Source organism: Cydia fagiglandana, chromosome 24 (assembly GCF_963556715.1).
Source record: "Cydia fagiglandana chromosome 24, ilCydFagi1.1, whole genome shotgun sequence".
Classification (NCBI taxonomy): domain Eukaryota; kingdom Metazoa; phylum Arthropoda; class Insecta; order Lepidoptera; family Tortricidae; genus Cydia; species Cydia fagiglandana.
In genome coordinates, this window is record NC_085955.1 from 4,226,666 (window position 1) to 4,251,231 (window position 24,566).

General features: G+C 42.9%; 1 protein-coding gene across 1 annotated transcript in view; it reads left to right on the forward strand.

Annotated features, from left to right (window-relative positions):
• LOC134676305 (mannosyl-oligosaccharide glucosidase) overlaps window positions 1-24,566 on the forward strand; it is a 40,372-nt gene that overhangs the window by 12,047 nt on the left and 3,759 nt on the right. The window contains exons 5-15 of the mRNA XM_063534679.1: window positions 2,735-2,883; window positions 4,414-4,601; window positions 5,725-5,880; window positions 6,582-6,730; window positions 7,391-7,563; window positions 8,765-8,895; window positions 9,601-9,711; window positions 13,563-13,651; window positions 19,373-19,492; window positions 20,897-21,014; window positions 21,990-22,177. Of these exons, the coding sequence (XP_063390749.1) occupies window positions 2,735-2,883; window positions 4,414-4,601; window positions 5,725-5,880; window positions 6,582-6,730; window positions 7,391-7,563; window positions 8,765-8,895; window positions 9,601-9,711; window positions 13,563-13,651; window positions 19,373-19,492; window positions 20,897-21,014; window positions 21,990-22,177 (1,572 nt within the window). The remainder of the gene's footprint in view (window positions 1-2,734; window positions 2,884-4,413; window positions 4,602-5,724; window positions 5,881-6,581; window positions 6,731-7,390; window positions 7,564-8,764; window positions 8,896-9,600; window positions 9,712-13,562; window positions 13,652-19,372; window positions 19,493-20,896; window positions 21,015-21,989; window positions 22,178-24,566) is intronic.

Below are 24,566 nucleotides of genomic sequence, written 5' to 3' on the forward strand. Positions count from 1 at the left end.
TACTTCTTACTGATTCCCCATATAAACCCTTCACCCCGTAAGGGTAAACTTTGGGGTTGAAATCTGCCTTCACCCCGTAAGGGTAAACTTTGAGGTTGAAATCTATTCTATATCCTTCCCCATAACAATACCTATCTACATACCAAATTTCAACTAAATCGGTTCAGCGATTATTGATTTCCCATACAAAATTAAACCCCATCTTCATCCCCTTAGGGATAAATTTTTTTTGAATTTATTTGTTGTTTATGTACTAAAACTATCTTACATACCAAATGTCAGCTTCTTAGAGGACTTCAGGAAGTACCCGGTATTGATGATCATCAAGTGAGTGAGTCAGTGACGAAATCGAAGTTTTTAGATATGAATAAAATCTAAAGTATAAGAGCTATGCAATTGATATGCTTAATAAGTCCGAGAACTTTGTTTATCTGGTATAATCCAACCCCAATTTATGAGGGTTCCAAAAAACGACGAAGCGCTTCGAGAAAAGGTAGATAGTGCCCTTGCGCTTTTCTCGTCTTGGCGGGGGCACTGCCGTGCCCCCAGATGTTAAAAGATGAGACTACTGTAACTAATAAAGATTTATGTTTAGTACCTACTATTTTCGCGTAAACTAGACAATTTTTATATCTTTAGTTATTAAGACCCAAAATAATTATTTTCACTTATTATAAATAAATCCTCCTGTTATGAAGTATCAAATATTGTTATTTGTATATGTATAACCCTTAAGTTAAAAACAATAAAATCTGTTATTACCTACTGTCAACATGATTATTTTTTGCGAGATTAAGTAATACACTGGTAGTGTTCAATAAGGCCCATAATAGGACTTTTATAAAAGGTATATTTTCCAAGAGTATCGTAATATTTTTATAACTATTTTGGTATAATGAAGAAACTTAAATAAATGAGAAACCTATTTGAGTGAGTTTTTCATACTTCATATCCTGTTTATTAAAAAAAAACCATTTTAATTTAAGGTGGGCTGTATATAGGCATATACGGCCCACACGGAATATACAATAAGGTAAGTGAGGCCACTTACCTTATTGTATATTCAGGATGTATACCGTGTAATATTGAGCAGTTGGTTTATAATATACTTACATATTATGATATTGACATTGAATAGGACAGGACATGACAATAGGAACCAGAAATAGGTATAGTTGGTCAAACCAATTTGTCAGTAAATAAAAACAAAAAACTATATTCATTCTTTTCTTTTGGGTGCTAGTACTAGTGTAAGTCAAAGATAGTATGATGATTCTCCCTGTCTATGTTTGAAATGAGACAGTCCTTTGACAAACTATGTATAGTAAAAAATAGTTGTGAATATCTTGTACATTTTTATTGCAATATTAGTCAAGATAATGAAATATACAATGAAATAACACTTGCACTGCGTGGGGTATCAAAATCGCTGCAGACTGTTCTTGGTCTAACTCTACAGTCCTACAGTGTGACTACCACCAGTTTGGCACTGACATAAACGTTATTGAGAACGTAACTTACTTTCTATGCATCTCGCTCGTACTCGCATATTATTGTGAGCGAGATGTCTAGAAAGTAAATTACGTAGACGTTAGCGTAGGTATATAAAGATGGTCAAGCAAATCTTGTCACTAAAAAAAGGCGCGATATTCAAATTTTCTATGGAACGATATCAAATTTGCCGCCTCTTTCTACTGACAAGATCTAATTGACCAGCTGTAGGTATTTTTACTTAATAAGATATTTTAATTTCACGTAATGTCCGCATCTAATTTATATATGTGCACGGTAAACAAACAAATGAATGATAAGAAAAGACAGACAGTGTTACTGAGCGGGAGGTGTGGCGAGGGGCGAGGTATAGGTAGGCTATGATAGGCTCTCGAGCGCCGCGCCGGCGACTGACGGACCAGCGCGGCGTATGTATGAATTTCGCGCCTTTTTAACTAGATTTTACGATTACAATGCAAGCTACACACAGAAATTTCTTACTTTCCATAATATGGCTGCGTATATTATTTTATAGTAATAGACTTATTTTTACAGACTCTAATTCAATATTAGATCTTATAGGACAAAAAACGCATATTAATTCTAAAGCATATATCTTATTCTTCTAGCTTTTTAGCTTGCCTATTAACTTATAAATTTAGATATGTTGTTGTGGATTTATTAAACTTTAATTCAATATCGACAAAATAATAAGCTAATTGTAGTTTGACAAAGAAGCACGTTAAAAAAATTTCTAATAATTTTACATTATAAAGCGTCACACATATTATAAACAATGGAACTTAAACATTGCACTTTAATTCAATATTAAAAAATCATTACTAAAAATATATAAATACCTAATTTATATCTAACGCTCGTTCTAACTTTTCATCATATATAGCATATATGCTTAAAAATATGTCCTATATCAGATAAGTATCACTTTTTCAACTTTAGAATTATCAAAACTTTTAGTGCAAAAATCCGGTCCCACTATTGAGCTAAAGGTACAGTATGTGTAAGTTAGTCTATGGTTTACTAAAGGCGCTAGTGCTGCACTCTGGCGGCAAAACATTGCAGTAATACTCCCTATTGTGTTTGGGGTTTTTAGAATTGTCTCGATAAGTATTAGTTGCCTGTGGAAAGAAAAATGCAGTCAGCGATAAAAAAATGAAAATTTTACCAGAAACTTATTTACAAAAAAACTGTCAACAATTTGAATGTCATCCTTTTTTGACAGGGAAGGTCCTCCACACATCGTTCTCCGAAGGCCACGCACCAGGGCTGCATCTTCTGAAGGAGAAGTTCTATTCCCTTCTCAAAGCTGAGCCACACCCTACTTTCGGTAGAATAGCCGTACTTAGCCCTGACGAGGAATTGAGAAACAAGGTAATTTGGACTTTATTACTCTTCAATAGAGTTTATTTCTGAAGGAGAGACCTACTCGGTGCTTGGACTGCTTGGGTTTACCACGAAACAAGGTAATTTCGACTTTATTACTAGCGAATAGAGTTCACTTTTGAAAGTGAAATTCTAATCGGTACTCGGCCGTGATTAATTGCTTAAGAACAAGGTAATTTAGATTCTATATCTACTCAATAGAGTTAACTTTTGTAGGTGAAATTTTATTCCCTTCTTAAAGCTTGACCACATCATGACGCATGACGATGAATAGAGGAATAGGCAATTTGGACTTTATTACTAGTACGTAGAGTTGAGTTTTGAAAGCATGCTTGATAGCACAGATTGTGGAAGTGTTATTTTAACTGTCATAATTTCATAGACATTTGACGTTTATGGTAACACTTACACTAGAGATGCGCAAAACGCTTCACTGAGCTGAAAATATTGATTCATATCTTTCGCTCGCGGTGATATATATCACTCATTTCGCTTAATGGATCTGTAGACTATATTGTTCAAGAGTGAGTAGAGGGAAATGTCAATCAATCAGATACACAGCCATAAGTGCGACCAAGATGGCGAATCACGCGATACGATCCCGCCATGTTTTCCCGACACCCTCCGAATTCTTCCGAACCGCTCCAAAACCTATTCGCATCGTCACACTCGCTCCTCGCTCATCACGCTCGGCCGGCTCATTCGAAACATGAGTGGGAAAGAGCGCGCAAGGAACACTGACATAGATGAGCGACTGAGCGAGTTAAATCATCAGTGAGTTGAATAGTGAGAGAGTTCAATTCAATCAAAAGTTTATATTACATTTAAATCACTCACTCGTGAACGACAGATGTCTAACTTATACGCTCTGTGCTATCAAATACAAAATATACATAAAGTAGCTAATTTTAGTTAGCCTGTTGTGGTGTCCCACTGCTGGGCAAAGGCCTCTCCCCCTGATTTCCATGACTCCCGTTGTAGTGCCTTCTCCGGCCAGCCACTGATGAAGGCGTCCAAGTCATCCCGCCATCTCCGTCTGGGCCTGCCACGTCCGCGCTTCTTTTGCGGCATCCACTTGGTGGCTATACTTGTCCACCTATCCGGATGCATGCGGCAGACGTGACCCGCCCAGTCCCACTTCAGCCTGGCGGTCTTCTCCCCCACGTCAGCTATGCGTGTTTTGGAGCGCAATGTGGTGTTTCGGATGCGATCCGTCCTTTTGACACCTAGAATACTGCGCTCCATTGCTCGCTGGCAAACCTTCAATTTGGACTTCTGACCCTCAGTGAGCGACCATGTTTGGGCACCGTAGGTTAAGACAGGCAGAATACACATGTCAACGAGTTTACGCTTCAGTGACATAGGAAGGTCGCCCTTCATTAGCTCCTTCATGGACCAGTAGCTCTTCCAGGCATTTTGAACACGGCGCTCAACTTCCTTGTCTTGCCGGTCACTGAAAGAGACTAACTGGCCCAAGTATATATATAGTAGCTAATAGCCTGTTTTTTTTATTCCCAGGAGGCAGAAGTAAACTTCGTACCGATCCAGATGATAGTGGAGCCCCCGTTCGTGATGGATGTGGTGTTCACTATAGAGGACCTTCCCACCCCGCCTCTGAAGGGGGAGGAATATACCAGGGTGTTAGAAGATAAGAGGAGGCTCTTCAACGACGAGTTTGAGAGGAAGTTCGGATTGAGGCAGAAAAAGTAAGTCATATAGGTGACGGTCTACTCAGTCAGTAGAAAACTTCGCCTACATTTTTTAGCCGTCATTTTTACAAGCTTTTATTTAGTTTCTTGAAATCTTGCAAGTTAAATTTGATCCACTTCCCGGTTTCCATTGAGCTGAAATTTTGCATACATACGTAAGTCGGGTGACAATGCAATATTATTGTGTCATCGAGCTGATCTGATGATGGAGGCCGGAGGTGGCCATAGGAACTCTGTGATAAAACAACGAAACCTAATTGTGTTTGGGGTTCTTAGAATTGTCTCGATGAGCATTAGTTGCCTGTGGAAAGAAAAGTATAGTCAGCGATAAAAGCTTGTACCAAAAATGAAATGTGCCAGAGTATAGTTTTAGAGCTGTTCCGTACCCAAAGGGTAAAAACCGGGCAAGTGCGAGTCGGACTCGCGCACGAAGGGTTCCGTACCATAATGCAAAAAAAAAAAAACAAAAGCAAAAAAAAACGGTCACCCATCCAAGTACGGCAAGTACTGACCACTCCCGACGTTCCTTAACTTTGGTCAAAAATCACGTTTGTTGTATGGGAGCCCCATTTAAATCTTTATTTTATTCTGTTTTTAGTATTTGTTGTTATAGCGGCAACAGAAATACATCATCTGTGAAAATTTCAACTGTCTAGCTATCACGGTTCGTGAGATACAGCCTGGTGACAGACAGACGGACGGACGGACGGACGGATGGACGGACGGACAGACGGACGGACGGACGGACGGACGGACAGCGAAGTCTTAGTAATAGGGTCCCGTTTTACCCTTTGGGTACGGAACCCTAAAAACGGGACCGTATTACTAAGACTCCACTGTCCGTCTGTCCACTATTATAATCACGATTCTATGAAGTACTACTATTTTATTTATTCCTAGCGTCCCGCCTCGGCTTCGCACGGACCACAAAACATTAACAAATTATACACCTAAAACCTTTCTCAAGAATCACTCTATTGATAGGTGAAGTCGCATGAAAATCCGTTCAGTAGTTTTTGAGTTTATCGCGGACATACATACACACAAACAGACAGACGCGGCAGGGGACTTAGTATTATAAGGTGCAGTGATATTATGGTCTTATTAAACACCGTTCCAGCTATTCGGACCAGGATATCAGCATAGCACAGGCGGCTCTGTCGAACATGATCGGTGGCATCGGGTACTTCTACGGCGCGGGCCGCGTCCGATCACAATATACTAGAGAACCGGTGCCTTATTGGAGGGCGCCACTATATACCGCTGTACCTAGCAGGTAACTTTCCTATCTGTATGATTTCAGCCTTCTAACTCCCAGAGTCATTATCGCAGTTTTGAACTTGGAACCGTCTGTTATTCCAGTAAAGTTCAAAATTCGATTTGATTTTGTACTTTTAAAAGGACATTGGGACTCAGAAGGTTAAACCAACAAGTCGACGCCTTGGAGTCCCTTAAACTTACTACGGATGCTTATATTAAACCTATGTAATACGTCGGCGACACGCATGTGACACCCTTTTTGGCAGCAATATTTTGTAGACTGTAGTGTCCGCTTATTAATAGACATCGTGTATGCTTGTTTACCACCACCTTAGTATCAAAATTTGATACCCAACGTAGCGCTTTTGAGACGATGCTACCAGGAGCACATAACTTACCAAGAGACTTGATGAAACAGGTCGGTACCGTTGCATCTGTGACGCTATCTCCAGACGGAGCGACAGAGATAGATATCGCTGGTTAACGCTCGTGTGACAGAGATAGATATGTCGCTGTAAGCACAGTCATTTTTGCAGTTATGAATTAGGAACCTTTTTTATAGCACGTCAGTGGCAAACAAGAATATACGGCCCGCTGATGGTAAGCAGCCACCGTAGCTTATGGACGCCAAATCCTCTGTTCAACTCCAAGGGTGTTACATGCTCGTTGCCGATCGTAAACTCACCTCTGATCCTTATTTATGAACATTGTCAACAGATCTTTCTTCCCCCGCGGGTTCCTCTGGGACGAGGGTTTCCACGGGCTCCTCATCCAGCGCTGGTCTCCAGAGATCCAGATGGACATAGCGGCCCACTGGCTGGACCTCATCAACGTTGAGGGCTGGATCCCCAGGGAACAGATACTTGGTGAGCCATCAGATGATTCTTCCCCCGAGGTTACTTTTGGACGAAGGTTTCCACGGGCTCCTCATCCAGCGCTGGTCTCCAGAGATCCAGATGGGCATAGCAGCCCACTGGCTGGACCTCAACAACGTTGAGGGCTGGAACCCCAGGGAATAGATACTTGGTAAGTCATTAAAAAAGTTAGAAAGGAATATCATTATTCGACCCATCACTGTCAAAATTCGGTTTTGTAGGAAGTGTCCTTTCTGTACAGTAGTACTATTACTTATTTTCTGGTAACGCCTTGTGTACTTTCTAAAACGGCACAATATGAAATGACATCCTTAAGTTTATAATTATACCAGGCCGCGTAGCCAAGATGCCGATCGCTTACGCTCCGTAGCGATCGAAACGCAACTGTCACTGTCGCACTAATATGGAAGTGTGATAGAGAGACATAATGGTTTTCGTTGTCGAAGCGATAGCGATTGTAACCTTGGCTAGGCCGGCAGTTATCACATATGGGGCATTATCTATGAAAAGGGACCTTATTGTCGATGGCGCATACGCCGCACAGCGTCCCGCGGCATTGTATTTATATCAGAGCATCGTTAATAATGGCGTAAGCGCCATCGACAATAAGGTCCCTTTTCATAGATAACGTCACATATGTTATGTTCACAGGAACGGAGGCCCTAGCGAGGGTCCCTAAAGAGTTCGTTGTGCAAAGTAACGCGGCAGCCAACCCCCCCATGCTACTCTTAACTATAGCCCATCTCGTCAAAACGCAACCCCAACTCTTCCAACCACACTGGCCTTTGAGAAGGACGTTGGATCGAATGTTCACGAGACTACAGGTGAGTTATGATCGCCTGGTACTTTACTTTGATTTTCAAACATAGCTTTCTTTAGCAACCTACGGCATAATTACCTCTAGACAAATCTAGAACATGAGCTAGCAGTCAAACAACCAATAGCTCATCTTGTCAAAACACAACCTCAACTCTTCCAACAACACTGGCCTTTGAGAAGAACGTTGGATCGAATGTTTACAAGGCTACAGGTGAGTTATGATCGCCTGGTACTTTGATTATCAAACACTATAACATACTGCTTCTAGACAAATCTAGAATAATCTAGAACATAAGCAATAGCAGTCAACCATTATAACGGCTCGGCCACGACATTGAGCGCTTTGCGACGGCGGCAGCGACAGCCATTGTTGGGAATGAAAGGTCCGATCGCTGTGTCTCACTCTAACCTATGGTTATCGCTGCCGCCGTCGCAAGACACTCAATGCCGTGGCCAAGCCGTAACAAAAGCTCATCTAGTCAAAACATAACCTCAAGTGTTCCAACCACAGTGGCTTTTGAGAAGGATGTTGGATCGAATATTCACGAGACTACAGGTGAGTTATGGCTGCCTGGTACTTTGACTATCAAAGACTCGCTTTAATAGGGGGTACTTCGGTTTTGTAGGAAGTTTCCTATACGGTAAAATACATAATTTATTCTGTGACCCGGGGTTTACCGGTTAAACCGGTAACCCAGTGTCAAATTATACTGGTAACAATGGTAACTCCAGGTTTAGCGAATGGTGCAAGTGGCCCTGAGTATATTTAAACAATTTCTCTTTCAACCTGCAGTCATGTTTTTAGGGTTCCGTACCCAAAGGATAAAACGGGGCCCTATTACTAAGACTCTGCTTTCCGTCCGTCTGTCACCAGGCTGTATCTCACGAACCGTGATAGCTAAACAGTTGAAATTTTCACAGATGATGTATTTCTGTTGCCGCTACAACAACAAATACTAAAAACAGAATAAAATAAAGATTTTAGTGGGGCTCCCATACAACAAACGTGATTTTTAACCGAAGTTAAGCAACGTCGGGCTGGGTCAGTACTTGGATGGGTGACCGTTTCTTTTTTGCCTTTTTTTGCATTATGGTACGGGATCCGTGCGCGAGTCCGACTCGCACTTGCTCGGTTTTTTTATTTTAATCCTGAGTGGCGAATAATCATACAGCCAGAAGAAACCCTCAAGTGAAGGTATATTTCAGAGCTGGTACCAGTGGTTCCAGTCGTCGCAGAAAGGAGAAGAACCCACCACCTATCGCTGGCGAGGCCGGGAGGACGACGGGCTGCAACTCAACCCGAAGACATTGACTTCGGGCTTGGATGACTATCCGAGGTAAACTCCCGACGCCTAAAGAAGGGTGTAAGAGCACAGAATACATAATATAGTCGCAATAAAAGTCTGCAGCGGATTTGATAGCCCACGCAGTGTAAGTGTTATGTATACGTCATAATTTCATAGTAGTTTGACGTTTAAAATGACTTGCACTGCGTGGGCTATCAAATCCGCTGCAGACTTTTTACGGCCTGACTTTAGTACTAGGTACAGGAGACTCACTCTCTAACAAAACACGTCTTCGATCAGGACAGATATGGCCGCTAGGTGGCGACAGCGCCACGCGCGGCTTATGGCTAGTCACCAAAATTGGTGTGGAACGGATGTACTTTTAGCTACCTGTAGGAAAGTGACAAAATCGCGGAGTGAGCCACGCCTGGTAAGAGAGCAAGAAAAGTCTGCAACGATTTTGATAGCACACGCAGTGCAAGTGTTATTTCAAACATCATACTTCCATGAAATTATGATTATAAATAACACTTGCGCTGCGTAAATGCTATCCAAATCGTTGCAGACTTTTCGTAGTTAAACTCTAGCTTAGCTATGTTTGTGAGAAATCGATCGAGCAGTTTGAAGAGTATCTTTTCCAAAATGATATAACTGATATAAGGCAGTTTTGGCATATAGCGTACATGATTTTTTTTATTTTATTTAATAGTTATTGACGAGATGATATACTAATACACTTAACTGGCATTTTTTCAGAGCGTCACACCCGTCAAGTATAGAGCGTCACGTAGACCTGCGCTGCTGGATGTACGCGGCCGCCGACGCTATGGCGACCATAGCTGACGTGCTACAGAGAGATACCACCAGGTAACCATAGACAACGTCAAGTATAGAGCGTCACGTAGACCTGCGCTGCTGGATGTACGCGGCCGCCGACGCTATGGCGACCATAGCTGACGTGCTACAGAGAGATACCACCAGGTAACCATAGACAACGTCAAGTATAGAGCGTCACGTAGACCTGCGCTGCTGGATGTACGCGGCCGCCGACGCTATGGCGACCATAGCTGACGTGCTACAGAGAGATACCACCAGGTAACCATAGACAACGTCAAGTATAGAGCGTCACGTAGACCTGCGCTGCTGGATGTACGCGGCCGCCGACGCTATGGCGACCATAGCTGACGTACTACAGAGAGATACCACCAGGTAACCATAGACAACGTCAAGTATAGAGCGTCACGTAGACCTGCGCTGCTGGATTTACGCTGCCACCGACGCTATGGCGACCATAGCTGACGTACTACAGAGAGATACCACCAGGTAACCATAGACAACGTCAAGTATAGAGCGTCACGTAGACCTGCGCTGCTGGATGTACGCGGCCGCCGACGCTATGGCGACCATAGCTGACGTGCTACAGAGAGATACCACCAGGTAACCATAGACAACGTCAAGTATAGAGCGTCACGTAGACCTGCGCTGCTGGATGTACGCGGCCGCCGACGCTATGGCGACCATAGCTGACGTACTACAGAGAGATACCACCAGGTAACCATAGACAACGTCAAGTATAGAGCGTCACGTAGACCTGCGCTGCTGGATGTACGCGGCCGCCGACGCTATGGCGACCATAGCTGACGTACTACAGAGAGATACCACCAGGTAACCATAGACAACGTCAAGTATAGAGCGTCACGTAGACCTGCGCTGCTGGATGTACGCGGCCGCCGACGCTATGGCGACCATAGCTGACGTACTACAGAGAGATACCACCAGGTAACCATAGACAACGTCAAGTATAGAGCGTCACGTAGACCTGCGCTGCTGGATGTACGCGGCCGCTGACGCTATGGCGACCATAGCTGACGTGCTACAGAGAGATACCACCAGGTAACCATAGACAACGTCAAGTATAGAGCGTCACGTAGACCTGCGCTGCTGGATGTACGCGGCCGCCGACGCTATGGCGACCATAGCTGACGTACTACAGAGAGATACCACCAGGTAACCATAGACAACGTCAAGTATAGAGCGTCACGTAGACCTGCGCTGCTGGATGTACGCGGCCGCCGACGCTATGGCGACCATAGCTGACGTACTACAGAGAGATACCACCAGGTAACCATAGACAACGTCAAGTATAGAGCGTCACGTAGACCTGCGCTGCTGGATGTACGCGGCCGCCGACGCTATGGCGATCATAGCTGACGTGCTACAGAGAGATACCACCAGGTAACCATAGACAACGTCAAGTATAGAGCGTCACGTAGACCTGCGCTGCTGGATGTACGCGGCCGCCGACGCTATGGCGACCATAGCTGACGTACTACAGAGAGATACCACCAGGTAACCATAGACAACGTCAAGTATAGAGCGTCACGTAGACCTGCGCTGCTGGATGTACGCGGCCGCCGACGCTATGGCGACCATAGCTGACGTACTACAGAGAGATACCACCAGGTAACCATAGACAACGTCAAGTATAGAGCGTCACGTAGACCTGCGCTGCTGGATGTACGCGGCCGCCGACGCTATGGCGACCATAGCTGACGTGCTACAGAGAGATACCACCAGGTAACCATAGACAACGTCAAGTATAGAGCGTCACGTAGACCTGCGCTGCTGGATGTACGCGGCCGCCGACGCTATGGCGACCATAGCTGACGTACTACAGAGAGATACCACCAGGTAACCATAGACAACGTCAAGTATAGAGCGTCACGTAGACCTGCGCTGCTGGATGTACGCGGCCGCCGACGCTATGGCGATCATAGCTGACGTGCTACAGAGAGATACCACCAGGTAACCATAGACAACGTCAAGTATAGAGCGTCACGTAGACCTGCGCTGCTGGATGTACGCGGCCGCCGACGCTATGGCGACCATAGCTGACGTACTACAGAGAGATACCACCAGGTAACCATAGACAACGTCAAGTATAGAGCGTCACGTAGACCTGCGCTGCTGGATGTACGCGGCCGCCGACGCTATGGCGACCATAGCTGACGTACTACAGAGAGATACCACCAGGTAACCATAGACAACGTCAAGTATAGAGCGTCACGTAGACCTAGCGCTGCTGGATGTACGCGGCCGCCGACGCTATGGCGACCATAGCTGACGTGCTACAGAGAGATACCACCAGGTAACCATAGACAACGTCAAGTATAGAGCGTCACGTAGACCTGCGCTGCTGGATGTACGCGGCCGCCGACGCTATGGCGACCATAGCTGACGTACTACAGAGATATACCACCAGGTAACCATAGACAACGTCAAGTATAGAGCGTCACGTAGACCTGCGCTGTTGGATGTACGCGGCCGCCGACGCTATGGCGACCATAGCTGACGTACTACAGAGAGATACCACCAGGTAACCATAGACAACGTCAAGTATAGAGCGTCACGTAGACCTGCGCTGCTGGATGTACGCGGCCGCCGACGCTATGGCGACCATAGCTGACGTACTACAGAGAGATACTACCAGGTAACCATAGACAACGTCAAGTATAGAGCGTCACGTAGACCTGCGCTGCTGGATGTACGCGGCCGCCGACGCTATGGCGACCATAGCTGACGTGCTACAGAGAGATACCACCAGGTAACCATAGACAACGTCAAGTATAGAGCGTCACGTAGACCTGCGCTGCTGGATGTACGCGGCCGCCGACGCTATGGCGACCATAGCTGACGTGCTACAGAGAGATACCACCAGGTAACCATAGACAACGTCAAGTATAGAGCGTCACGTAGACCTGCGCTGCTGGATGTACGCGGCCGCCGACGCTATGGCGACCATAGCTGACGTGCTACAGAGAGATACCACCAGGTAACCATAGACAACGTCAAGTATAGAGCGTCACGTAGACCTGCGCGGCTGGATGTACGCGGCCGCCGACGCTATGGCGACCATAGCTGACGTGCTACAGAGAGATACCACCAGGTAACCATAGACAACGTCAAGTATAGAGCGTCACGTAGACCTGCGCTGCTGGATGTACGCGGCCGCCGACGCTATGGCGACCATAGCTGACGTGCTACAGAGAGATACCACCAGGTAACCATAGACAACGTCAAGTATAGAGCGTCACGTAGACCTGCGCTGCTGGATGTACGCGGCCGCCGACGCTATGGCGACCATAGCTGACGTACTACAGAGAGATACCACCAGGTAACCATAGACAACGTCAAGTATAGAGCGTCACGTAGACCTGCGCTGCTTATAGTATAATTATATGTATAATAGCTCAGATATATAATTAAGATAAATGAGATATAAATAATTCGATGGTTTTACGAGATGAAGTCATTTTTAGGGTTCCGTACCCAAAGGTAGTGAGTGAACTCTCGGTAGGTGAGTCCCACCCTACTTGTCCGGTTTTTGATCGTAAAATTAAAGCGAGCGCAGCAGCGTCCGTCCGTCAACGCGTGTGGCAACCGACTGACTGATATTGATATTTAAATTTGATTTCTAATGATCAAATTTTGTTTAACGAGGCCTTGTAACCCTCGCAACGCTCACATTTCGCCTTTTCAATGTTGTAATCTTATGTGTATTTTTTTTTGTCTTTTCTTTTATCTTGTAGTTTCACAATGAATGGTTTTATACTGTAATGCTGTGTTACTTATTTGATAACTAAATAAATTAGCAGGAGAGGTTAACCAACTACTTTGACCCCTTGTAAAACAAATATTGTTTATTTATTTATTTTTAGATTTGAAGCGACCCGCGACCAGTTGGGCGACGAAGAGTTGCTGAACCAGCTGCACTGGTCGCCGCACACACACACTTATGCTGACTACGGTAAGAATGTCACAGTCTTCTCCTCACACGCACGCACACAAACACACACACAACACACACGCACACGCAGACGCACGCCCACGCGCACGCACTACACACACACACACACACACACACACGATGTTTTCCTTCACCGAAAAGCAACTGGTAAATATCAAACGATATTACGTACATAAGTTCCGGTAAACTCATTGGTACGTAAGAATGTCACAGTCTTCTCCTCACACGCACGCACACACACACACAAACACAACACACACGCACACGCAGACGCACGATGTTTTCCTTCACCGAAATCAACTGGTAAATATCAAACGATATTTCGTACATAAGTTCCGGTAAACTCATTGGTACGAGCCGGGGTTTGAATTTTGAACCCGCGACCACCGGATTTAGTCTCACGTTCTTAGCGCTATAGTTCGTTTTTTTTAGCATTAGAAAGAACTTGCAAGAAGGTAAGCGATCTTGACATGTCTTTTAATTGAAAAACACTTTTTAAAAACCAAAAACTATTACTTATGAAAGCAGAAGAATATAAATGATCGTATTAAATTAATAATTGTTACATATTTGCTGTAACTTATTTTTAAAATGTGTTTTTCAATTAAAAGACACATCAAGATTGTTTACCTTTTTTCTAATGCTAAAAAAAACGAGGTATAGGCCACCAGCGCTTCTAATGCTCTAGTTTCCTAGTCTAGCGGTGCCGTCATATAGCGGCCGTCTCCATACAAATACTGCGACATCCATATTTAGCCGTATTATTTAGTATGGAGTCGGCCGCTATATGACGGCACCGCTATCCCAGGAAAACCGATCTTAAGCGGTAAGAATGTACAACTGACTTAAGGAGCCATTTGAGCGTAGATTTTGTTTACTTTTATTTAAATACCTAAAGATACAGACTATAGGAACTAGATTTCAAATTTTGCAGCTTTCATAGAGACTTGAATAAAATAAAACACTCAGTGTTGCCAACTTGGCATAAATGATGCCAGATCGGGCATATTTTCACTCGCTTTGGCATCATAATTTGCCATTTAGTATCTGGCATATTTTTTAGCACAATTTAGTCTAAGCCAAGTTTGCACCAATTTGGCAGCAACAATATGCGCCATCGCCCTATGTGGTTCATATTTTCATATGAATTTTGACTTTAGTGGACGGATGGACGTCGACGGACTTTATAAAGTTGGTCAAGCAGATCTTGTCAGTAGAAGAAGGCGGCAAATTTGAAAAATGTATGTGTTTTAAGTGTCTAATTTCAAGTGAATTTTTAGCATTTTTTTTTGCATAGGGATTTCAAAAAACTTTGGCATAATCTAGACATTAGTCTAGCATTTTTTCAAAATCTGAGTTGGCATCACTGAAAACGCTTCCGATGCGTTTTTGGAGCAAGTGCAGGAATTCAAAGAGCTGGCACAAGATAGGGAAAGCTGGAAGATACTCCACCGAAAAGAGAATAACTGTTAAGTTAATGATGATTGATAAAGTCTATTTCAATAGAACTTGCTAACTATGTAAACAAACCGCCATATTGCAATTCTCTCTGAATGATCAATTTACTAGTGATGGGCAAGACTCCTACTTACTACTTTACTAATGTCAAACCATATCGAATAATAAAATACCAAAATTAAAAAACAAGTAGTTACTTATTTTTAATTTGTTTAATCACGATGAGAAGACAAATTTGTACTAAAGAATGATGTATTGATGTATTTTATAACCGTGGCGGTAGGTACAGAGCGTGGGTTGGGTAGTGTGTAGGGGTTTATATTACAAACTTTAGTCACAACACTACCCATCATAGACAATTGGGTAGGTAAAGTTTTTTGAAGATAAGCAAATTATATTTTTTCCCGATAGTATTCATTATAGCGATCACGGAAATGCAGCTCTTTTATTTTTATATCATTTTATTGATTAAATATAATTTTTTAAATGATCGATATGACGTTTGTGAGGTGAAATGGCAGATTCGAGTAATTAATTCCTTTGTGCGTAGTAAATGGGACGAGATAGAAAAAAAATCGATGTCAACTGTCAGTGTCATTCTTGGAAAATAACTTGCAAATAATTGGAAAATAATGGTCGGACGAAACATTTGTGTTTTCTTGTAATTGGATGTCGGTGTGATTTCTAGAATAAGTATTTTTAACGTCCCTAGCACGATCAACACGGATATTTTGATAATGATAACGATTGCTTTCGACTACTTGGCACTGCTTCTTGGAGAACATTTTCATTAACGCCTCCACCACGACTCTTGGACTGCTACACGAGTCATTTTGGATCTCAGTATCAACACAATAGATGGAGACGATCCCGGAAACGTTCGAATGGAAATAGAATATTACAGAGATGAACTCAAAGTGCGTCGTACCGTCTTGTAGGAAGTACAGACGTTACTTTCCAAATTCAGCGTATTTGAGCACACCTAAGTCTTTAACAGCGATTCGGTGCCAAGCTTTGAAGATATATTGGCCAAAATGGTAACTTATACGTTTGTGAGGACTATATGTATAAACGTGATTGTTGTATTATACATACATAATGATTAAGATTGTAATAGTCTTATAACTAGGTCGTTATTGGCTATTATATATGGGCTCGGCAAGGTGTTCACAATATCTGAACACGCACGCCCTGATAATAGAGGCGTGTTCAGATATTTATGAGCACCCTAGCTGCACCAATATATCTGATGGCGACTGTACTTTAGAAAACTTATAATATAAATCCAAAATAATATAATATAAATCCAGTAAATTTCGTTTCGTTTTATTTTATAAATCCACAAATTATTATCCTTAAGCATTAACATTACAACAGTATATAGAATCACGCTGTGTGGCGTGCCCTTGAAGAGAGTTGAGAGGTTCAAATATGGTCAATATGGATAAGTATGTCTGTAGGGTAAATGTGCTTCACGTTGGGGCCTGTTTACATATTGATTAGTGTTGATTGCGGGTTTAATACATTTGCCACTATACACAAGTAGCAAGTGTATCAACTCGCAAAAATACTACATTTTTGCATCCATTGAGGTATACATAGTAAGCACTATTCTCAAATTATGTGAGGAAATAAAACAAATTCAATTTAGTAAAGCGTATTTAATAGGGGTAAAGTGACGCGAATACAATTAAAAAAACAACGCATATTCTTAGTTTATATTAAATGTAGATGGCTTTTTAGTTTTCACTTGGTCACAGAAATACGCTAAAAACCACTTTCAGAGTAGGTGTTTCTTGCGTTTTGGCTGTCCTTCTTGTGTCCTTCCACAGCATGAGCATGTCGTAAGTCCTGTTGTATTTGTCCCAGGACTTAGCAGGAAGCTAGTTATTCATTATTAAGTTTGCTTCTGCTTTCAAATGAGGCGGTGTGCCGTCTATTCCAGGTCGTTTTCGTCACTTGAACTCATTTTGTTTATTACGAGTATTAAAATAACAAGCGGTAACTTATTTGCATATTTTTTAAAATTATATTACCATAGATACAAAGCATACGGTACGCGCATGCGTCAATCCGCGCGCACCGCGCAGCGCCCTTTCGCGGTGCTAAAGCGGTATCCAGACGGGACTGATCAAATCGGTCGATTTGATCAGAAATGAAATTGGCGTCAATCTCCAATTTTAGATTTATGGTGATATTAGACCCATTTAAATTGAAAAAATGCCCCATAACGAAAATACTAGCCTCACAAATTGGTGTTCTTGTGTCCGCACCTCATTTTATTGGTCATTATCGGCGGTTGAATTCGGCGAGCCAAATTGGCGTTTGCGTCCGTACGTCCCGATTCGATCGGGCAATTTAATCAGATTGGCGAAAAATTGACTAATCTGGATACGCCTTAAGCAACATCGAGTTCACGATAATTTGACATATAATAATAATAGATTTTTAGCATAAGTTGCATTTCATAAAACTTAACCCAAATCATTTGTACATTTTCAAGTCAAAGATAAAGACATGTTGGTTTTAAAATTTTAATAAGTATAGACCATAACATTGTCATGATCTTGTAACATTGTTAAAATAAGAGAGTCTCCCATTTTCATTTTATTGCATTTTTTTATAAAATGTCTTTAGATTCTCGGGATATCTTGGTCCTAATTCGATTGCTCTTTTTTATGGAAATAATTATATCCTTCAGATTCACAGGATGCTCGAGGCTTAGCCGAATAACACTGCAAGGAAGTATGTCATGGCTCAATGGTTCTAATTAGCCATCAGTATAATACCGCCAATGAATGTTTACATCCACCTGAAAATAAGAACAACATTCATAAAATGAGGATAACCACACAAAACTAACAGATGGTTGAAATTGTTAGAAAAAATTAGACCGATTTCTTGTTTACGAACTTAACAGCTCATGGCAATTTAATAATAAAAATCAAAACACAAGTGAAGAAAGTTTTATGTACCTATGTATTTCACGGATACGCACTCCTGTACGGCCATTGCTCCTCTAATTTAACGGCATTGTGCTTATCACTGTTATGATAATAATTTCAAATTTGTAGAATCTGCTCGCAATCTCGTATGAACTCGCTTATTTTTCTTGCAAAACTCTGTCCAAGGGTCAGCGTAGGGGCCGTCGTGTAGGGGTGGGGAAGAAAACGTTGTCCAATAATTATGCAGTGCCAAGTTATCGAAAGTAAATTCAATCTTTGTCCACATACGCGCAGATGTCGTGGGGAATCAGAAGTCCGTGGGTCGTGCTGAGGTCGTCGAAAATCTCAATGATAACATTAATAGCAATTCGCAAGGTAACATGAGGCTTGTCCGTTATTTTTCGGGAATGAGAGCTAAGTGACACTGACAGTTGACATCGTTTTTTTTTCTATCCCGTCCCATTTACTACGTGCAAAGGAATTACTCGGATCTGCCATTCCATCTCACAAACGTCATATCGATCATTTAAAAAATTATATTTAATCAATAAAATGAAATAAAAATAAAAGAGCTGCATTTCCGTGATCGCTATAATAAATACTATCGGAAAAAAATATAATTTGCCTATCTTCAAAAAACTTTACCTACCCAATTGTAGAATTTAAAAGAAACAAAACCGCCATTCCATCAGGTCCTAATAACCTAACTTATGAAACCATTATAAACTTTGAATTAAATATCCAAGATACAGTTACATATTTATGTATTTTACGGGACGGACCGTTTCAATAGTGTATATGTGTATGGTTTCAATGGTATTTGATGAGGTGGTGTGAAAATTCAAAGAGAAACAGTGGTTAAACAAAATTACGTTGTTTGTTTACATAGTTAGCAAGTTCTATTGGAATAGACTTTAGATTGTCGTAGACTTTTAGAATTTGGAGGAAATACGGAGAATCCGGGAACTGGAGCCGACTGCGGTGCGGATCTAAACAAAATTTATACTCGCAGGTGACTTACCAGTTCGTCCGTCGTCCTTGTCCATGATATCCAAAAGCGGTTTAGTAACTGTAGCGGGCGGAGCGGAGCGATATTTATATATTAACTCGTAAAAATATTAAGCTTATAATCACACGATGAAATCCGTAGTTGATGCGGCAATTATTTTACAAGAGTGAAATCTGTCAGTAAGTCGGTATGTCAACGTCATGTCTAGGTGGCTAGCAGTCACCGTAGAGTATTTAATTTAAAATAGGTCGAAAGGGAATTAAGCGCAGTAGCGCCACCAATGATGATGATAATGTACATTGTTTTCAGGTTTGCACACGGACGGCGTCCGGCTGGTCCGGCAGCCGGCCAAGCGTCCGGGGGAGACCGCTAAAGTGGTCCGGAGCGTCACCGTACCGGCGGAGCCTAAACTGGTCACTTCCGCTTTTGGTAAGTACAGTTGCCATACCATCGGATATATCGGAGCGGCCGAGCTGGCCAAAAATATCTGAACACGCACTCTAACGCCCTGACAATAGAGGCGTGTTCTGATATTTGTGAGCAATTGTATTACAATTTCTAGTACGAAAACTAGTACCAGACATAGAGTTAAGACCAGGATAAGTTTGCAACGATTTTGATAGCACACGCAGTGCAAGTGTTATTTTAAACGAACTTCTATGAAATTATGATTATCATGGTCTATAGTTCGTTTTTTTTAGCATTAGAAAGAACTTGCAAGAAGGTAAGCGATCTTGACATATCTTTTAATTGAAAAACGATTTTTAAAATTCAAGAACTATCATTTATGAAAGCAGAAGAATATAAATGACCATATTAGATTCATAAATGTTACATATTTGCCGTAACTTATTTTTAAAATGTATTTTTCCATTAAAAGACACATCAAGATTGTTTACCTTATTTCTAATGCTTGATTTTACCCATTATCGACTATGGTGATGTGTGTTATCCGGACTTAAACGAGGAACTTCTTAACAAGTTGGACCGTCTCCTTAATAATTGTATCCGCTTCATTTTCTGTCTTCGGAAATATGATCACGTGTCCTCATTTCGCACACAGCTCGGCTGGCTCCCTATTCGTCAACGGCGTAATATTCGCATGCTCTGTACTCTCTACTCTATTATCAATGACCCACACTCCCCTGAATATCTCAAATCCTTCTTTCACTTTTTGGGTGACTCTCGTGACCGTAAGCTTCGCTCTACCGGCAACAGAGCTCTGTCTATCCCTCTTCATCGGACGGGTTTTATGTCCGATTCATTCTCCATTCAGGTGGCCCGCCTCTGGAATGGTCTTCCCCCTAACATTAGGAAAGCACCTAACAAGTATGCTTTTAAAAAATCTGTGCGTGATTTCTTTGCTGGCAGTTCAAAGAAGAATTAAGTATCTGTCTGACAAGTCGTATAATATCTATATATTTTATATGTATGTATATATATGTATGTATTATTAATCTATATTTATGTATTAATGCCATATTTATTAAAGAATCGGTGATATATGTATGTATGTACTTTGTATATATTTTGTTTCTAGATAAGTTCTCTTCTGGTTTTCTAATGCACCGCCTACAATATTTTCTGCTTGGCCTTAAGGCTGACTGGTAGAGAATGCCTCAAGGCATTAAGTTCGCCTTTTGTACATTAAGTTATTCTTTTGTGCAATAAAGTTTTAAATAAATAAATAAATAAATAATGCTAAAATAAACGAACTATAGACATATTGTTAATTTAATTTTCAATATCATTTTCCTGTTATTTCAAAATGTCGTTTTAAAATAAGAACGTAACTTGGCGTGACTCCTAAATCTCTTATTCTTTTGTCCATAGGCTACGTGTCCCTCTTCCCCATGCTGCTAAAAGTACTGAAACCCGACAGCGAGAATCTAGGCAAGATACTTCGAGACCTCGACAAACCGGACCTGCTGTGGTCCAAATATGGACTCAGGTATTTTTGACTTGTTAGGGTTCCGTACCCAAAGGGTAAAACGGGACCCTATTACTAAGACTCTGATTTCCGTCCGTCTGTCTGTCACCAGGCTGTATCTCACGAACCGTGATAGCTAGACAGTTGAAATTTTCACAGATGATGTATTTCTGTTGCCGCTATAACAACAAATACTAAAAACAGAATAAAATAATGATTTGTGTGGGGCTCCCATACAACAAACGTGATTTTTGACCGAAGTTAAGCAACGTCGGGCGGGGTCAGTACTTGGATGGGTGACCGTTTTTTTTTTTTTTGCATTATGGTACGGAACCCTTCGTGCGCGAGTCCGACTCGCACTTGCCCGGTTTTTAGTGTTCCGCGACCTCCGAATTGCGAGATTTGTACGCTCTTATTACCGCTATCAGGCGTGGCTCACTCCGCGATTTCGCTTTGCTACAAGTACATCCGTTCCACACCAGTTTTGGGGAAAGCCATAAGCCGCGCGTGGCGCTGTCGCCACCTAGCGGCCATATCTGTGCTGATCGTAACAGACGCGTTTTGTTAGAGAGTGAGTCTTCTGTACCTAGTACTATTTTTTATTCTGTGGCCTGGGGTCCGTTTCACAACTAATCCCAGGAAATGGCGTGGCCACTAGCTTTTACGAAAGCGACTGCCATCTGACCTTCCAACCCAGAGGGGAAACTAAGCCTTATTGGGATTAGTCCGGTTTCCTCACGATGTTTTCCTTCACCTAGTTTCCTTCAGCGACTGGTAAATATCAAATGATATTTCGTACATAAGTTCCGAAAAACTCATTGGTACGAGCCGGGGTTTGAACCCGCGACCTCCGGATTACAAGTCGCACGCTCTTACCGCTAGGCCACCAGCGCTCAGTGCTAGTTGTACAGTCAGCCAAGAAAGTGGTTTAAAGTGGTAAACCACTTTCTTGGCTGACTGTACCTTTATTTAATTACTCGTATATTCTGATTTCAGATCACTTTCAAAATCATCACCACTTTACATGAAACGGAACACAGAACATGATCCGCCATATTGGCGCGGTCAGGTGTGGATCAACGTCAACTATCTCGCTCTGGCGGCCTTGAAGCACTACTCTAGAGAGGGACCGCACGCTGTGCGAGCGGGACAGCTGCACGACAGACTGAGAGAGAACATCGTTCGTAAGTAGCTAACCTCACGACCCGCCATACTGGCGCGGTCAAGTATGGATCAACGTCAACTATCTCGCTCTGGCGGCCTTGAAGCACTACTCTAGAGAGGGACCGCACGCTGTGCGAGCGGGACAGCTGCACGACAGACTGAGAGAGAACATCGTTCGTAAGTAGCTAACCTCACGACCCGCCACACTGGCGCGGTCAAGTATGGATCAACGTCAACTATCTCGCTCTGGCGGCCTTGAAGCACTACTCTAGAGAGGGACCGCACGCTGTGCGAGCGGGACAGCTGCACGACAGACTGAGAGAGAACATCGTTCGTAAGTAGCTAACCTCACGACCCGCCATACTGGCGCGGTCAAGTATGGATCAACGTCAACTATCTCGCTCTGGCGGCCTTGAAGCACTACTCTAGAGAGGGACCGCACGCTGTGCGAGCGGGACAGCTGCACGGCAGACTGAGAGAGAACATCGTTCGTAAGTAACTAACCTCACGACTCGCCATACTGGCGCGGTCAAGTATGGATCAACGTCAATTATCTCGCTCTGGCGGCCTTGAAGCACTACTCTAGAGAGGGACCGCACGCTGTGCGAGCGGGACAGCTGCACGACAGACTGAGAGAGAACATCGTTCGTAAGTAACTAACCTCACGACCCGCCATACTGGCGCGGTCAAGTATGGATCAACGTCAACTATCTCGCTCTGGCGGCACTGAAGCACTACTCTAGAGAGGGACCGCACGCTGTGCGAGCGGGACAGCTGCACGACAGACTGAGAGAGAACATCGTTCGTAAGTAACTAACCTCACGACCCGCCATACTGGCGCGGTCAAGTATGGATCAACGTCAACTATCTCGCTCTGGCGGCACTGAAGCACTACTCTAGAGAGGGACCGCACGCTGTGCGAGCGGGACAGCTGCACGACAGACTGAGAGAGAACATCGTTCGTAAGTAACTAACCTCACGACCCGCCATACTGGCGCGGTCAAGTATGGATCAACGTCAACTATCTCGCTCTGGCGGCACTGAAGCACTACTCTAGAGAGGGACCATACGCTGTGCGAGCGGGACAGCTGCACGACAAACTGAGAGAGAACATCGTTCGTAAGTAACTAACCTCACGACCCGCCATACTGGCGCGGTCAAGTATGGATCAACGTCAACTATCTCGCTCTGGCGGCACTGAAGCACTACTCTAGAGAGGGACCATACGCTGTGCGAGCGGGACAGCTGCACGACAAACTGAGAGAGAACATCGTTCGTAAGTAACTAACCTCACGACCCGCCATACTGGCGCGGTCAAGTATGGATCAACGTCAACTATCTCGCTCTGGCGGCACTGAAGCACTACTCTAGAGAGGGACCATACGCTGTGCGAGCGGGACAGCTGCACGACAGACTGAGAGAGAATATCGTTCGTAAGTATCTTTCAGGTTTTTAATGGGGTTGGCAACTGTCAAAGGTTTGCATAGATGGCGCCATCATAGCTTGCCCCTTTTTCTGAGATTTGGCTTAAAGGGCTGGCATCCAGGATATTAAAAAACAAAAACAAAAATGTGACACAATTCTATGGAATGACAGGGCAAGCTATGATGGCGCCATCTTCTAAAACTTCCACCGGCCAACCCTATTCAGAGACAAACTAGAGTCGGCCCCAATTATCATATCGTTCGATATCTTACTTACGTGCGACATTTGTCAAATTTGTTTGCAAATTAACAATTCATTTCGAACTAAACGTCATCTCGACTGATATTAGAATAGAGGTCAAATCAAATTTTTTTGTTTTTCAAAGATGTTCGAAATTTGAATGCATATATCGAAATCGATGTTATTATTTAGCAATATAGTCGCACCAAACTCGGAGTAATTAACAATGGAGCCGCCATTAACAGGCGTTCCCCTCTGTCGAAAATAGGCGGCCAATGGTCAACCTCATGTCAACCATATGTATGGACTGACGTTTATCTGACATGACGTACCTATACATTTGATGTGCCCCTCCCCCGCAAAAAACGGCAGACTATTTTGTACCGAAAATTTTAGACATGGCGTCTCCGTTGTTAATTACTCCGAGGCACCAAACAAAGTCTGCAGCGGATTTGACAGCCCACGCAGTGTAAGTGTTATGTATACGTCATAATTTCATAGAAGTTTGACGTTTAAAATGACACTTGCACTGCGTGGGCTATCAAAATCACTGCAGACCTTTTTCTGCTGACTTTAATAACATTTTCACAGATAAGAAATTTGTTCTAACAAAACAGAGTATTTTTATGGTGGTCATAATGTGTGGTTATGCATCATGGAGGCTTTATGATATTTGGGTAGATAAAATATTTAAAGTAACAATATCCCATATGTAGTTTAATAAAAAACGGTCTTCTCTTCCCA